We start from the raw sequence: 16,326 nt of genomic DNA, 5'->3' as shown, positions 1-16,326 counted from the left end.
CAGGTATGGGATAGTGATGATGCGATCAAACCATCCAAAATGTTGTTAACTGCTGTTTTAATAGCAACTCACATTCACAATTTTAAAACTTACAGTGCTTTAAAAAATGCACGGAAAAGATGGGAAAATACAGAACAAATTAGTTATTTTTTCAAGGTGAACCAGTATTGAGATTTACACTTGCCCTAAACTTCTTCAATATAAAAACAACATCCCTTTTTAGCAATATGATTACACAGTTAGGTTTTTAGCATAAAGGGAAGTGCGGTAGGATAGGGTGCATTGATGGAGGACAGGGGAAACATGACTAAATGCACTACATCATAAGTATCTTGGCAGTTTTCTCTACTACAGTTCCAGCCAGGTTAACAATGCTCATGTATTCCTTCGGTGAAATCCGACTGGAAATGTGTGCAAGATGGAAGAAAGAAACTGACACGTACACACTCATGCTGGGTGTTTCTTTTTAAATTTGAGTCAATCTGAAAGCTGGCCTTGCAGCTTTTAGGTGCTGCCCCAGTATCCCCTCGGGAACTAGCACTATTTTCACCATGTCAGTACTGAACAAAGACAAGGCCAAAGGCTGACCACAAGGAACAAAGCAAGAGTGATGAAAAGAGCCTTTCTCTTATCCATGCACTAGAGCTGAAAGCTGCAAACTGTTATTCCCCTGGCAAAGAGGCTGACTGGAAGGAGAACAGCAAATCCAGACTGATTCCACTGATTTGACTCTTTTTTTTTTCTTTTTATACTGCTCTGTGACAGAGTTAACTCTGCTGAGAAAATGATGCTAAATTCATATTCCTGTACAACGACAGAAATGTGCTTTATTTTGGAATGTTTTGAGCAGGAGACACAATACAATTGAGTGGCTGAGCTAATGCTCTTTGTCCAACTGAGCACCTAATGGGACATTGAAGGCCTGCTTAGTTAGGAATAGAAGGGTTAACAAATGCCTTTTAATTTTTTGTTTCATGTTCCCAGCTGATCTGAACATGCAATCCAATCACATGAAGACTTTTTAATCAGTATTTATTGAATCCAACACCTTTGCATATAATTAATTCCAATGACAACACCACATTTTATGGTCTCGCAGCACTTTACTTGTCCACTTGCTATCTGCCTCCACGATTCCTTCAGCGAGCACCCAAGCATTAATTCAGCATTATTGCTGCTTCAGAACACTAATCGTTTGAACAGCAGTCAGAGCCTCATACTTTGCCACGTGGTAGTTATAGGGCCTGAGGTAGGATTCCTAACTTATGATTGCCCAGATGTCGAGAGATTGGTGGGGGGGGGGGGGGGGGGGGGGGGGCGAGCGGAACGAAGAGAATTCCAGTTCCTGCTTCAATGCACGATCCTTTACTGTGTGTTCAAACAGCTGCTGGACTATTCCTTGACACTCCAGGAATAAATGTTTTGGACAGCAGACCACCATTACCACCACTACCCCTGTTTCACTGTCAACCCCCTATCCTCCTATTCCAACACATCCCCCCCACCCCCCCGCCCAACACGCACGCTTTCCTGTCAACCTATGCCTCAATACCATAAATTTGAAGTAAGTTGTGTTAGATCATCGCCAGAACAATGGATTTATAAGATTAAATTGCTGTATTTGTGGGTGAAATGTTAAACTGAGATCCTACCTGCCTTTGGCTTTCTGTACTTTGAGTTTGGTCTGTGCTGTCAGACTGTAACTCTTCTGTACTCGCTTTTAGAGTCATCCAAATGCTCTGTTTCTTTTGGAAGCCTAATGTCCACTTCTTGTCTATGGTGTCAGAAAGAAATGAGATGTCTCTCCCCACATAAGTGAATTGCTTGACAACATTTGCCTTGGTTCCCTTGATGCCAATGTTTGGTTGTCTGTATTCTTCTTAGGTTGCAGGCTGATGAAGGACTTCAGTCTTCTGTAATCTGATTTTAAGTCTGCACTGTTATGCCACCTTAAAAAAAAAACTTTTTAGACTTTGTAATTTTGACTGACTGTGGGCAAATAGAACACAAATCACTGTGAAAAGAAGCACACAACTGAGTTTTTCCTGATTCTTTTTGAGAGTCAGAAGATACCAGAGATTGAAATGACCTCAGTCAGTTCAAAAGCAAATGGAAACTCTTCCGTTTGATCTTCTATTGCCTGATGTAGCATCACGCTTGGGAAAATAACGAATAAGGTTGGTCAGGCTCTGCGCACATCACTGTTTCAGACCATTGCAGATTCAGAAAGGATTTGAGAGGTCACTGACACACATGACTTGTCTGTACTGATTTTCATAAAACTATTGCATCTTGGCCAAGAACTTGGCTCTACAAATGAGTACAGAGCAACAACAAAACACAAACCAAACTCCAAGTACACAAAACTAAAAACCTCTACAGCCTTCTATGGGACATAAGATCACGAGTCCTGTACCACTGACATGTGTACCCTAGAGATCCTCCTCTGTACTCTCAAGATCCAATGGTGAGAGCACATCATAAATACTGGAGTCCTGGAAAAAGCCAAAAGCACAAGCATCAAGTCCATCCTTCTGGAAAGTCAATGCACTAAGAAGGTTACATTACCTGAATGGATGTCGGGTTCCTGCACAAGGCTGTCTTGCAATGAGAGCATTCCATTGGTAAACAGCAAAAAAAGGTTCTCCATGTAAATGTTTCCCGGACTCCATAAAGATGTTCCTCTCTGTGTGCCACACTAAGCAGTGGCCATTAATATGAAGCCTCCACAGGAGAGCTCCAGAGATACTTGAGTGAGAAAACAGCTAGAATGATACAAAAAAGGGGGAGAAGGAGAGGTCTAACTACCCTCAGCAGTGACTACACCTTCACCTGCATCCTCGGTGAGAGAATTTACCAGTCACGGATAGGCCTGGTTAGCCATCAATGGACCTGTAGCCAATGAATGCTCTGTTCCTAAAATCTTTCTCTGTAAAGAAATGCCAAGGTGACGATGAAAATTTCTGAAAGCAAGTAATCTGAGCATTTTCTAAAACCTACTGCTCAAGACACAAAGGATCAGGAGAAGACAAAAACTAGGTTTCCTGTTTCAGGCTGCAATCCAGTAGCTCCCCCAATCACATGTTAAGTTTTAACATGTTGACAGCAGTTTAAAGAGGGCATCAAGCTCAAATGTGTTGTCCCCTTGGTACAACGGTTGGCTGTCACTCAAACTTCAGGTTCAATTGTGAAAAAATGATCCCTTGAATGAAATTCAATGAAAAGTAACAGGCACCCTACACCGATGCAATGGGATCCAAATTTAAGGTGTTCAATAAAGTATGGTACATAAAATAAATTCCCATGGTGTTGGCAGTAGTATATTAGCATGAATAGATAATTGACCACATACCAGAAGACATAGTTGAGATGGGATGGGTTGGGTAGGGGGTCAATTTCAGGATATAAGCTGTCGCTAGTGGATTACCACAGTGATCACAGAAGTCTGAATTATTTATCATATATTAATGGCTTGGGTAAATGAAGGTGCTTTAGCCAAGTTTGCAAATGACACAACAGTAGGTGGAAAGTAAGTGATGATGGTGACACAAAGAGTCTGCAGAAGGATACAGGCAGTTTAAGCAGATTGGCAATTACTTGGCAGATGCAATATAATGCTGAAAAATGTGAGGTGATGCACTTTGGCACAAAGAATAGAATAGTTGAATATTATTTAATCAGAGAAAGACCGCCAAAAACTTCAGCCAGTATTCCCTTCATGTTGTGCGGCTGTGTAGCTGCTCCAAGGTGCCTCACACAACAATCGTTGTACTGAAGTCGACATTGTGTATGAATCAATACACACGCTCCCCCTCCTCTGGGGACAGATGGACAAACTGACAGACGGAAGGACGAACAGACACATACAGTTCTGTATACAAGAATTAGAGCATCGTCTTTCTCAGGCGTACTATGTGCCAGCCAATACACTGCACAACTACAGTGCAAGTGCATACAATGAACGGTAGCGTCCTTACCTCTGAACCTATAGTCTGGGTTGAAATTCCGATTCAGGATGTGCTAGCTGCAGAGGTGTGTCATAACATGTGTAAACAGACTGATTTTAAAACACGTAATGACTCCAAGAAGATTATATCTGATCAGAAATTGAAATGTTAAACATGTAGGTTTCCTGTTTAGCCCTCCAGATAATTCAAGTTATGCAATTAGCAATTAAAAGTAGAATGGTCTTCAGATAATTTCAGACGGGTGCACCTTATTCGCATTGCATCCATTTAGCCCAAACCTTTACTCTTTAACTAAAATAAATCCCAATGTGCTGAATATGCACAAATAATACAAAATAGAAAATGCTGGAGAAACTCAGCAGGTCTGGCAGCATCTGTGGTGAGAGGGAAAGCAGAGTTAATGTTTTGATTCCAATTTTTGAGTCCAATGTGACTCTTCAAAAGAAAAATCATCTTGGCAGACTTGCTAAGTTTCTCCAGCATTTTCAAATTTGCTTTAAGATTTAAAGTGGCTGCTGTATTTTGCTTTATTTTGAGTGGATACCTCTAAACATTCATTTTAATTTACAAAGATGGACCTGAAGAAGGATTCTAATATTTTCATCAGGGCCTGATAACTGACACTGATTTCCCCCTGTGTTTTACATTCCAGTGTATACTAATGAGATTCTCAGGAAATTCTGGCTGGAATACAGCACAGAACAGCATAGAAACTAATGGAAACTTTGGCACAATTTGCCGGTTACACCACTTGAGAAGATTCCAGACCCCTGTGTCAATCAAAGTTGAAACCATTTCAAGTCGACCCAAAATATGAAATAAAATGGCCCATTAACATTACCTTTGACCTTCACAGGGCACTTTAACTTCCTGTTGCTCTGATGTGAATGTGGCAGACAGCCACAGCCACCCTGGTCATGAACAATGGCCAAACAATGTCTGTATTCAGAACCAGAATATAGAAATTGGACTCGTGCTTAATCCATTTGCTATTTGAATCTAGTTGACCAGATGCTCTGAGAGCAGCAAATAGCCCTGGCTGTTCAGACATTCCCCCGAAAGTTGCTATTCTCGGCTCATTTTCTTTTTCATTTTTGCTACAATTCATTACAAGCTGACTAAAATGATCGTGTGCAGTAATTGCAACTGACAGTCAGTCACTCAGACTACTGACCCTCACCTTTATCATGACAGACAAATGACAGTTGATCCCACTAGAAATGAAAATGCTTTGCTTGTTTTTCCCTGTTAGGTCCACAACCCCTTTTGTCACTTCTGAAAATGTGGTTTTACACATAAGAAGGTGTTAGGCCATGACTGCCTGCATGTTATGACAGATAACATCGTCAAATTGTATCTGTCTGCTAGTGTGACTGGCAGCCTTGCCAGCAACTGTCTGCCTGAACGCAGAAATTACTGAAATCCCGTTATTGTAATTTCTTAAATAAGAGCATTCTGATAAGATTTTTATATTTAGCCTCATAATCAAAGAAGACTGCTTCTAAAACAAAATAAGCGGTTTAAAATAAAACATTCCTGGTTCACTTGGTCTGAATATGCTTACATCAATTTCCAATTTAATATTGGCTTGATTTACAAGTTTGACAAATTAGATTTTCATCTGGTGAAAATAAAACCAGGGAGTGATGAAACAGGTTCTGGACGTTTCAGCCGGGGAGTGTCTACGAGTGCTTTCAGACTCAGATCATGTCCAGTCCACTTCTCTCTTGAATTGTTCCGAAAGGTTTTCAGCTCCTTATCTGAGTTCCCAGCCAGGGTGGTACAATAAGTCTTCCTGTCTTTGTAAGCATGTGTAAAGAAGTGTCTTTGTGTGCATATGTACCTTGCATCCATGCACACGTGTGTGCATGCGCATTTGGAAATTAAAAGCTTTTCTATGAGAAACACATCCCAAAACTGCTGCATTTGCAATTGTCCCAGAGGACCTTCCTCTTCGAAATCCAATCTGCTTCAACTGAATAAAATGGCTACTATACAAATGTGGCTTCGGCCTACCTTTTTACATTATTTTATCTCTTATTAATGTTAAGTTGGTGTGTCTGCAGTTTTCTAAATTATGAATGTTGAGCTTTTTGAAAATTATGTACTTTTACAATGTTTTCCAAATTTCCAGAACCTCCCTCAGGCTCACAACCGTATCACTTTCATAACATTGTTCAGTTGTAAAGATCCTTAAATAACTCAAATAGCAGGCACCTTGAGAAAGATAAATGAGCTGGATCTATATATATATATAATAATAATGCCATTTTGCAATAAGTAGGAATGATTGACAAAGCAAATTTTAAATCTGATATGTAGTGGTAGTTTCAGTTGACACCATGAGATAGTGATGCCAAAGAAATTCAAAACCATCACACTGCTGGCTGCGGTTAACAATTTGCATTTCCCTACATGCCTCCCACCAGAAGACAGCAAAATACAATTAACTGCTTCCCGTCCCCAACATAAACAAAGGATAAAACTAATGGAGAGTGGAATTCCATGCTAATGGTCCAGGACATTTAGAGAACTTATCATAAGAGAAATCTAGAGATACTACTGCTATGTCATTGACTTAATGAGACCTCAATGACCACCAATTTTTTTTCTGTTGAATCATTCCTATCTTCAGGAAGTGCTTAAACTGTAAGTTGATCAGAAGAGTTTTCGGTCAGGGCAAGGTCACTTTTCAAAAACACATAACAACTGTGCCCAGAATTTTGTTGCAGCATCGAATGCCCCAATGGTGGGGCAGAAGGACATGGGACATATGTTCATAGACAGGACAGCTGACCATACGGAATTCATCAAACAGATATTCATTAACAAGTTTCTAGCCAATTGCATGCTGTTACCTCATGAGGTCAAAGTTCAAGACTGAAATGGAATAACATCAATCTGGTTGTGCAAATTCACACATGGAAATGTGGAAATGGGAACCTTCTCATTCGGGGCGGCACAGTGGTTAGCACTGCTGCCTCGCAGCACCAGGCACCTGAGTTCAACTCCAGCCTTGGCCGACTGTCTGTATGGAGTTTGTACATTCTCGCCATGTCTGCGTGGGTTTCCTGCAAGTGCTCCGGTTTCCTCCCACAGTCCAAAGATGTGCAGATTAGGTGAATTGGCCATGCTAAATTGTCCATAGTGTTCAAGGATATGTAGGTTAGGTGCATTAGTCAGGGATAAATGTAGAATAATATGGTGGGGCAATGGGTCTGGATGGGTTACATTTTAGAGGATCGGTGTGGCTTTGTTGGACCGAATGACCCGTTTCCACACTGTAGAGATTCTAAGATTTCTATTTCAATTCGTTCATCCCTCCCCACCCCATCATAGCATTAACTGGTGCTGGCTGTATGCTTATCTTTCATCCCTTCTTCCCTCATAGATACCTACAACTGCTGTTACCACCTGCTATTCTGGAATGATGTCACAGCAGACAAGGAATTATCCCACATTTTAGCAACTCTGCAGGTTCTCCTCTATGCAGCTGGGAGGGCATGCTTCCCAATAATAGCAGCAGGGGCTTCTCCTGTCTGACCAAGGCTGCAGCATAGGTTAGCATGTGTAGGATACCAAGAGAGAAAAAGTCGGTACATGCTCAGATCTGCACTCCACCACACTATGCACGGATTCCTTATAGCAGTGATAAGACAAGCAGGGATGAGGTACTTCATTGTTGCACCAGGTGCTCCTTTCTCCTCCTGGAGTCAGAGAGGTACCATTGTGCATCAACAGATGCAGGGGATGAGTGCCAGCAAAACACTGCAGGTGTCAGCTCAGAGTGCTCTGAGGGTATAGTGTGACTCTTTTTCCTCCTTACTTCTAAGTCCACTTTACCTCGAGATGAGGCCAAAGTGGGTATAATTGCATCTGTACAGGAACCCCTTAGCATGCCAAAGCCTTCTTGGCCTCAGAACAGCAGAGGACACCAGCCAAAGTCATGCCTGGCAATGGGGCATAGCACTCAGCAGACTGCTTCTACTTCACTACAGATATCAGGGCTGAATAAAGGCATGTAGGAAGAAAACATAAGCTGAAAAATCTTAATGGCACAAAGATGTCTGTCCGTTCCATGAATGTAATAAGTCAGGTGCAAATACATGATTGGGTCACATTATGTTGAATGGTCATTATGTTGGAATTTGTAGAAATGGAATTGTGCAGTTAAGGGTGTAGCACTCCACTGAGTGCCAATGGATGAGGTGAACTTATAAAAGTAATGGTTAATTAGATTTTTTTTAACATGTGCAAGTTTCTATTTTTGGCAATCTTTGTATGATCAGGAGCTTGAAACCTAGTTGGCAAGCAATGTGTGGTGTTCACCTCTACTATCCAACAGTACAATCCATAGCTAAGGTAATACATATGTTGCTGTTGAATGTATAAAGTTATTTGCAAAAAACTGCCGCACTTGGAACTTGTGTCACTGAGCCTTGGGTGGCTTCCTTATAAATTACAAGTGTATGAGGGTTTGATAAAACCATGCATGTGGTATTGCTCATGCAGTATTTTCCTTTCTAGGTCTGGAGGTGATAGGAATGTAGGTTGGCCTGGACCGAGTCTGTTGGATCTGCTGACAATTGCACTGTAACACTTATTGAGGAAGAAATCAAGAGATCTTACAATGGCCTCATTTTTCTTTGAATCAGGTTTGCATGAGTATGTCATAGTCCTGTCTGGTGTGCCACTTCATTGTCCTGGCATCTGCAGCTGCTCACTCAAGATCATTAGGCTCATATCCTTCTTCTTTATTTGAGGAAGCCTCCAGCTCTGTCACCTTCCCATCTGGCAATTCCTCATTTCTTTTCTGCATGACGTTGTGTGGGTACCAACAGACCACAGTGAAGCAGGAAACCATCAGTGATGTGTACTGCATAAAATTACAAAGGGATATTAATAGACTAAGTGAATGGACAAAACTGTGGCAGATGAAATTCCCTGTGTGCAGGTGTGAGATTGTCCATTTTGGACTGGAAAAGGATAGATCGAGGTATGTAGTTAAATACAATTGATGTCCAAAGAGTGTTGGGATTCAGGTGATAGATCTTCAAAAAGCCATGAACGGGTGCAGCAAATAGTGAAACCTAATAGTATGCTGGCCTTTATATCTAAAGGACTGGAGTGTAAGGATGCAGAAGTTATGCTGCAGTTATACAAAGCCCTTGTTAAACCTACTTGCAGTACTGTGAGCAAACCTGGGCACCACAGTTTAGGAAGGATATACTTGTATTTCAAGAGTTTAGTTATGAGGAGAGATGTTACAAATTAAACCTGTTTTCCCCAGAATTTAGAAAGTCTTCAAGATATTAACAGAAAAAGACAGAGTAGATAAAGATAAATTATTTCCATTGGTAATGACTCTAGAACCAGGTTGTATGGTCTAAAACTTAGGCCCAGACCAGCCACTGAATCATTGAATCCCTACAGTGTAGAAAGAGGTCATTCAGCTCAATGAGTCTGCACTGAACCTCTGAAGAGAAAGCCACTTAGATGTAGCCACCAACCCTAACCCCTTATTTACCATGGGTGACCAAGTTGCCTGCACATTCCTGGACACTACAGGGCAATTCAGTTTGACCAATCCATCCAACCTGCCCATTTTTGGACTGTGGGAGGGAAACCGGAGCACCCAGCAGAAACCCACGCTGCCACAGGGAGAATGTGCAAACTCCACAGTCACTTGAGGCTGGAAATGAACCTGGGTCCCTGGTGCTATAAGGCAGCATTGCTAACCACCGAGCCACTATGCTGCCCCTCAGGAGAGATGTTAGGAAACACTTGCACACATAGGGTGATAGAAGTTTGGAATTCTCTTCTAAATGGCAGTTGATACAAGATCAATTGTTAAGTTTAAATCTGAGAATAATAATACTTTTGGTTAACAAAAAAATTAAGGCAAATGGGCCAAAGGCAGGAAAATGGAGTCAGGCCACAGATCAACCTTGATCTCTTTGGATGGTGGTACAGACATGGGGGTGCTGAATGTCTGGCTTCTGTTCCTGTGTATGCCAGCTGAGTGGTTCATGCAGAACAACAGGCTTTAACAGCTTAAAGATCTGTTTTACTGTTGCCCTTGTTGAAATAGGGGAGGTACTGTCTTTTTCTCCTCTGCTGGAATCAGATGAAATGAGGAAGAGCTTCAAAGAAAGGTCCGTCATTCAGAAGCCACTCCTGCAGTTGCTGAGGAGGGAGCAAACAGTTGTTGGATCTGGCAGTGACTGAGGATGGGCAAATCACAAAAGTCATTGGGAAGCAAGTAGGTATTCAGATGGCAGCTGGATTTAGAGAAAAGAGATGTTGGGAAGTTGTTGGTTATTGGTATAAGGTAGAAGTAAACATCCAGGGTCACGTTATCTGTTAGGTTTCAAGCTAAGTAGCAGGATGAAGATGAGGTGAAAATTGAGAATAGGCAGAAGGCAAGAACATAACATCATTCTGAATGTTCTGTGATATCAGAAACTCCAAATTGTACAACAACTGTCTGAAGATGCAAAGAAGCATACTCATGCGGAGGGTTCATGAGGTTTGGTAACCCCATTGCTTCTTACCTGCTTTTTTCCACTGTGTTTCATCTTTTCTTGCAAAAGAGAGTCAATAATTGTATTTGGGTGATGTGCTTGCTATGGCTGGAGGTATGTGGAAGCAACAAGAGACTTCCAGCATTGTTAGCTGGGTGAGGTTGATATTGAATGCCATGTACGGGTCTTTACTGTTTGAGATCGCTGTTAGTTGAATGATGGCACAGTTGTGCATTGAGCAGCATGACAAGTTAATTTTATGGTCTGCAGGGAATGTCCTTTGAACATGCGTTCACTGACCTTTGCTGCGAGGTCACTGAACGTCTTCCATTAATGTTTTCAGGTCTTTGGGGTCTGACTGGGACCATTTACTTCATGGTCACCTGCTCCCATCACTTTGTTAGCAAGTAACTTGAAGGCCTTCTGGTTCCATGCCCCCCAAAAAATGCAACTCTTCTTTTTTCCCAATCCTGAACTGAGGCCTGCAGCCTGCATCCAATTCCAAATAATTTCCCTTCCCATCCCTGGGCTCCCCTTCCAGCCCCACCCCGTCCCTTCGATTCCTCTGAACAACCCTTCCTTCTAGCTACCAACCGGATTCATTGTTCACTGACCAATCAGATCGTACCCTCTACCTATCACTACCTCACCATGCAGCCCTTCTGCCCACCCAAACCCCCCCCAACCCCTCCTCATTTATTTGCAGCTTCCTTTACACCACTCCCAGTCCTGAAGAACAGTTACACCTAAAACGTTGACTTCTCCACTTTCTGATGCTGCCTGGCTTGCTGTGTTCTTCCAGCTTCCTGCTTGTCTGCCTTAGAAAATCTGGAGCTTTTTTTGCCTATTGTCCATTTTCTAAGCTTTTGCTTCCATTCAGGCCTTTTACAGATAGTATGCAGGATCTACTGCATAATCAGTATCACTCTCCCTTAAGAGGTACAGGCTACCTTTCAAGGTTCTGAAAGAAATGCATGTTGCTGCATGCCTAACAATGGGCAGCCAGTAAGCCTGGGTGTTCTGTACTGGCTGTATCCCAATCGTATAAACGAGCTGGCAGGAAGATGTTGCCTGCCTCAGTGGGACCAGTTTAATGTAATCCCTTATCCCATACCCAAGTTTGAAAGTGGGCCTTGGTGCATTTTTCAGCCTCAATCCTTCATCTTGCTGTGCCACATCATGAAAGTAACTGGGAGTGAATTAGCTGCATCTCAGTCTCTTTAATAAATAATCCTCAAGGTCTTGGGATTTAAATTAATTATTTTACCTTCACCTTTTTAGGTTTCCTTATTTTTTTCACACACGGAGCAGAAGCTACATACTTGACCTTGAACTAGCCAATCAAGCAATGTTGCTATTGTTTGTTGCTGCTGCTTCCCATTAGGATTCATTGACTGGCCTCTGTTGCTCTGGGCTGTCAGCTGTTGATGACTACACTAAACTAATGCAGCAAAAAAAATCTCCTACTGGAACACCACTAACTTTTCACGGCTGTTGCTGAATCAGGAAGTGGCAGAATAAGATTCTGAAAAGTGATTTGCATTTGGGCACATCTGTAACTTTTTGAACAAATGAGGAAACACTAAAATCCGCCATAAGTACAATACCGTAAAATTCTCGTCAGTTGCTTCCCGTTCATTTGAAAGGTCAAATACATGTGATGCCCTCAGAATTATAGTTTCGGAATTGTTCCCAGGGTTAAATAAATACATTATCTAAATTAATGTTTAAAAGCCTCTCGTCCTTCCTTCAGATATATGACTATTCATGACTGCATCTGTTTTGCTGTTCCACTAAAAATAGAATTCTTTGGCCTTCGCTCTACCATTATTTTGTCCCTGAGGCACGTTAAGAAATGCTTCAGTACTGCTTTGGACCAGCACCCGACATTACCACAAAAGGTCATTATCCAAAAAATACTTTGTTTACGGTTAAGAAGACAACTCTTTAACCGGCATCTGTGCATTCCTCTTTCATTCTCTTTTTCCCCCGATTTGCTTCTTTCTCTTTTCGAATACTGTTCATGAATTCCGATCTGATGGTGGAACTGTTGGTGCTTGTATTGCAGCTGCATGCATTGTTAGGACTTGCCAAGGCTCATTAAAGCTCTAAGCGATAAGCAGTGAAGGACAAATTACACTACTGTATCTGGAAAAAAGTTGCATGTCACATTTTTTATAAAGTATTTGCTTTGTTTGGTAACAATTCTAGCCGTTTAAAGTTTTAATGCTTAAACATTATCTGCCGTTATCAGCTTTGTTGAAAATAGGCAGTATTCAGTCCTTTTACTCCCACATTAACAGTTGAGTACCCAAAGGCTAAATGTGAGGTTAAAGCTTTTAATTAACAATGGTAGACAAGACAGCTAGTGAATGCACTCCCCTTTCTCTCCTTGTAATATTGTGGCCAAAAAAAATCGCAGAGACAAATCTCATTAACAAGCATGACAATAGGACCTGTAGACTCTAGACTGCTTATCAGGAGAGTCTGCTACATAACTGCCTCTCTTAGGAATGTGGTGAATCAGAACATACATTCTGCACAAAAGGAGTTTTCTATTGGTGTTGTTTGTAATTCAAATTCTAGAACAGCATCAGTGAGCCAGCTTCAATTGCTAATAATATCTGAGTCAACTCTCCCCCTCCGTGTCAGAATCACAGACTTGCTTTTCAAGGCCAGTGAGCCCCATCAAATGGGACGCCAGGAATTAGCTATGAAAATATCAGACATCTGGTTCAAGAATAATCTTCTCCTCTGATCCCAAATAAAATTGCAGCAATATTAAAATGGCCACAAACTCTACAGCTAAAGTGAGGTTGAAAAAAAATACAATTTGAAGCTCCTAATGATTCATTGGATTGCATGTTTAGCTTGAGCAATATAAGTTAGGAGGTGCCATGTACAAATAGGTCACTCCAGCTGCTGGTTTCAGTGAATGACACACATACTTTCAGGTTGTCATTACCTGCATAAGACCAATCTGTTAGAATAAGGTGGTCTAAATATCCTACTGGATAGATCTGGTTATTATATTGTAAACAAAAAGCTCCAAATTCAGATTCAAAGCAGGTGGTTCTCTGTTAGTTGATCTCACCAAGGCTGCCACATCTCAAATGCCTGTGGATCCTGGGCCAGAGAAGCAAAACATCAATCACAGTTCTTGCTTGTCATTGGTATCCAGTTATACCTGCTGGAGTGAGTGAGTGAGAGAGAGAGAGAGAGAGAGAGAGAGTGCGCGTGTGTGTGGGTGAGTGAGTGAGTGAGTGAGTGAGTGAGTGAGTGAGTGAGTGAGTGAGTGAGTGAGTGAGTGAGTGAGAGAGTGAGAGAGTGCGCGTGTGTGTGTGTGTGTGTGTGGGTGAGTGAGTGAGTGAATGAGTGCGCGTGTGTGTGTGTCTGTGTCTGTGTGTATGTGTATTGTGAGTGAGAGAGACACAGATGTCTAAGACAGAATGAGACAGAAGGATGTGTGAGTGCATGGAATACAAGTGCTGAAGGGATTTTGAATGTGAGAGAGAGAGAATGAAGGAGTGGGTGTGTCCACGTGTTTTTAAGTGTGTACATTGTATGTTTTTCTGTTGGGTTACCAACACTCTCAGCTTAGGCTTGCTCTTACAAAATGGCCTTTTGTGTTAGGCTGAGAAGGAAAATCATGACTATGGCATATCTGCAACATAGTCACAATTCTATGTCAGGGAAGCAGAGCACTATGAGCTTGTGAGGAACCGGGGAATTGTGCTGTTTTAGTATTGTCACTATATTTAACCCTGTTGTGGAGCAATAAGCAGCCTGCCCAGAATTTCCTGCTTCTGTGTGACTTATGTGGCAAGCTTCCCACTGGCAATGTAAATTAGAGTCAAAGAAATGTACAGGTCAGATACAGACCCTTCAGTCCAACTTGTCCATGCCGACCATCCATCCCACATTCCTCCAAACCCTTCCTATTCATATACCCATCCAGATGCCTTTTAAATGTTGCAATTGTACCAGCCTCCACCACTTCCTCTGGCAGCTCATTTCATACATGCACCATCTTTTGCGTGAAAAAAATTGTCTCTTCGGTCACTTTTAAATCTTTCCCCTCTCACACTAAACTTATGCCCTCTGGTTCTGGACTCCCCTAACCTCGGGAAAATATCTTGTCTACTTACCCTATCCATGCCCCTTATGATTTTATAAACCTCACCTCTCAGCCTCTGATGCTGCATGGAAAACAGCCCCACCCCATAATAAAGGCTCAGCAATCTCTTTCTGTCTCTCTCTCTCTCTCTGACACACACACACAAATAAAAATAGCTTGCTTTTATTTAATACAGTTTATATTCTCGGGACATTCCATTCACTGCTGATGGTGTGTTTTTCAAGTGGAGTCACTATGGTTTTGTATGGAAACATAGCACCCAATTTGCACTCAAATGTTCCCATAGATTAATTAGCTAATAATCAGCTTTCGTGAGGTCAGTTAAAGAATAAATGTTGTCAAGGACAATGGGAAGACAGTGTCAAAGGAGTCTTACAGAGCTAGGTTTATCATCTCATTTGAAAGACAGCACCTCTGACTGTGCAGCACTCTCTCAATACTACTTTGGATATAAATGCATACACAGCTGTACAAAGGCTATACATAGACATAAAATACACTCTGGGACTTCAATATTACTACAAGGATCATCATCTCCTAACACAGTGGTTTTGTAGACCCAATGACACTGCACAGTATAAACTCGCCACATAATTTGTGCTTTGGGATTTACAGCCAGGATTCACTCAATGCATTCAATTAGCCTTTAGGAGACAAGCAGCAGACGTAAAAAATAAGGAGCTGCACTGCCCTGAGCCATAATGCAAAACACCACATTAGGAGCTGTTATTTTGTTGGAAAATATTTGGCCTAATATTTTTCCATGTTGCTGTTTATTCAGGATTTAAAGTGTTAAGTATGCTTCACGTAGATCGCAAAAAAATATCTCAAGTGATCGAACTGGCTTTCAGTATAATGTTTTGGCTTCTATCCCAGAATTCTTTGTTGTGGCACATACCTGGAGCTGTAGTGGGCTGAGTCCAGACGCAGCTGCAGCTGCCATTGTCGATGGAATGAGCTGCACAGGGTAGCTATCACCTGTCAATGAAGAACAATGCATACAGGTTCAGACAATGAGCGAAGAATAGCAGCAAACATGTGCCAACAGAACCTCTACCGCTGCTTTTGCACCACTGAGCCCAAACATCTGCCCAAACAAAAGCCTCAGCTGGGCAGAAACATGCCGTGTAGACTTGGAACTTTTGTTCACAGATGGTTTGTAGGCAAACTGGTGAGAAAAAGAGAACAAATTAGGAAGGGTCTGCTCTTTTCATGCTAAGGAATAAAAGATTTACACACACACATATAAATTAGTTGCCTCACAAGGCTCTTGTCAGTGCACTTTAATCCATACAAAATAATCTAAGTTACTGAAGCAAGTCTCATAAACAGCCTTAAATTGTGCCAATCAACCTCAACCTAAACTATTAACAATGCACGAGATGGTTGTCAATTCTGACACATTAGAATAAATACATGCCAGTCAAGCTTTTAAATTCATAAACCCTGTTTTTTTAAATAAGATATATTTTATGTGTAGTACAATGTTTTGATAGCCATTTTCAAGATAAAAACAGATTAATAATAGGACCTCAAGCCAACAGAATACTATATTGAAGAGATAAATGAAATAAGTATAAACTTGTGCTGCTAGCACAGCTAGTTCTGTTGTTCTGAAGAGATTCTGTCTGCTCCTTTCAAGTGAGCTCTTCAAGTCAGAGAGCAGATTTATCCATAAACACATTAAGAAATGAAC

The 16,326-nt window shown here is 41.5% G+C and overlaps 1 protein-coding gene across 24 annotated transcripts in view; it reads right to left on the bottom strand.

Moving 5' to 3' along the window:
* The window catches only part of sox6 (SRY-box transcription factor 6), a 636,702-nt gene that overhangs the window by 87,799 nt on the left and 532,577 nt on the right, over window positions 1-16,326 (bottom strand). For all 24 annotated transcript variants that reach the window (XM_087996501.1, XM_087996502.1, XM_087996498.1 and 21 more), the window contains one exon: window positions 15,529-15,608. In XM_087996501.1, the coding sequence (XP_087852627.1) occupies window positions 15,529-15,608 (80 nt within the window). The remainder of the gene's footprint in view (window positions 1-15,528; window positions 15,609-16,326) is intronic.

Source organism: Chiloscyllium plagiosum, unplaced genomic scaffold, assembly GCF_037043375.1.
Source record: "Chiloscyllium plagiosum isolate Xiang-an unplaced genomic scaffold, Cpla_swu_hap1 HiC_scaffold_18, whole genome shotgun sequence".
Classification (NCBI taxonomy): domain Eukaryota; kingdom Metazoa; phylum Chordata; class Chondrichthyes; order Orectolobiformes; family Hemiscylliidae; genus Chiloscyllium; species Chiloscyllium plagiosum.
The sequence above is the reverse complement of the archived record's forward strand: the minus strand, read 5'-3'. Positions and strand labels throughout refer to the sequence as shown.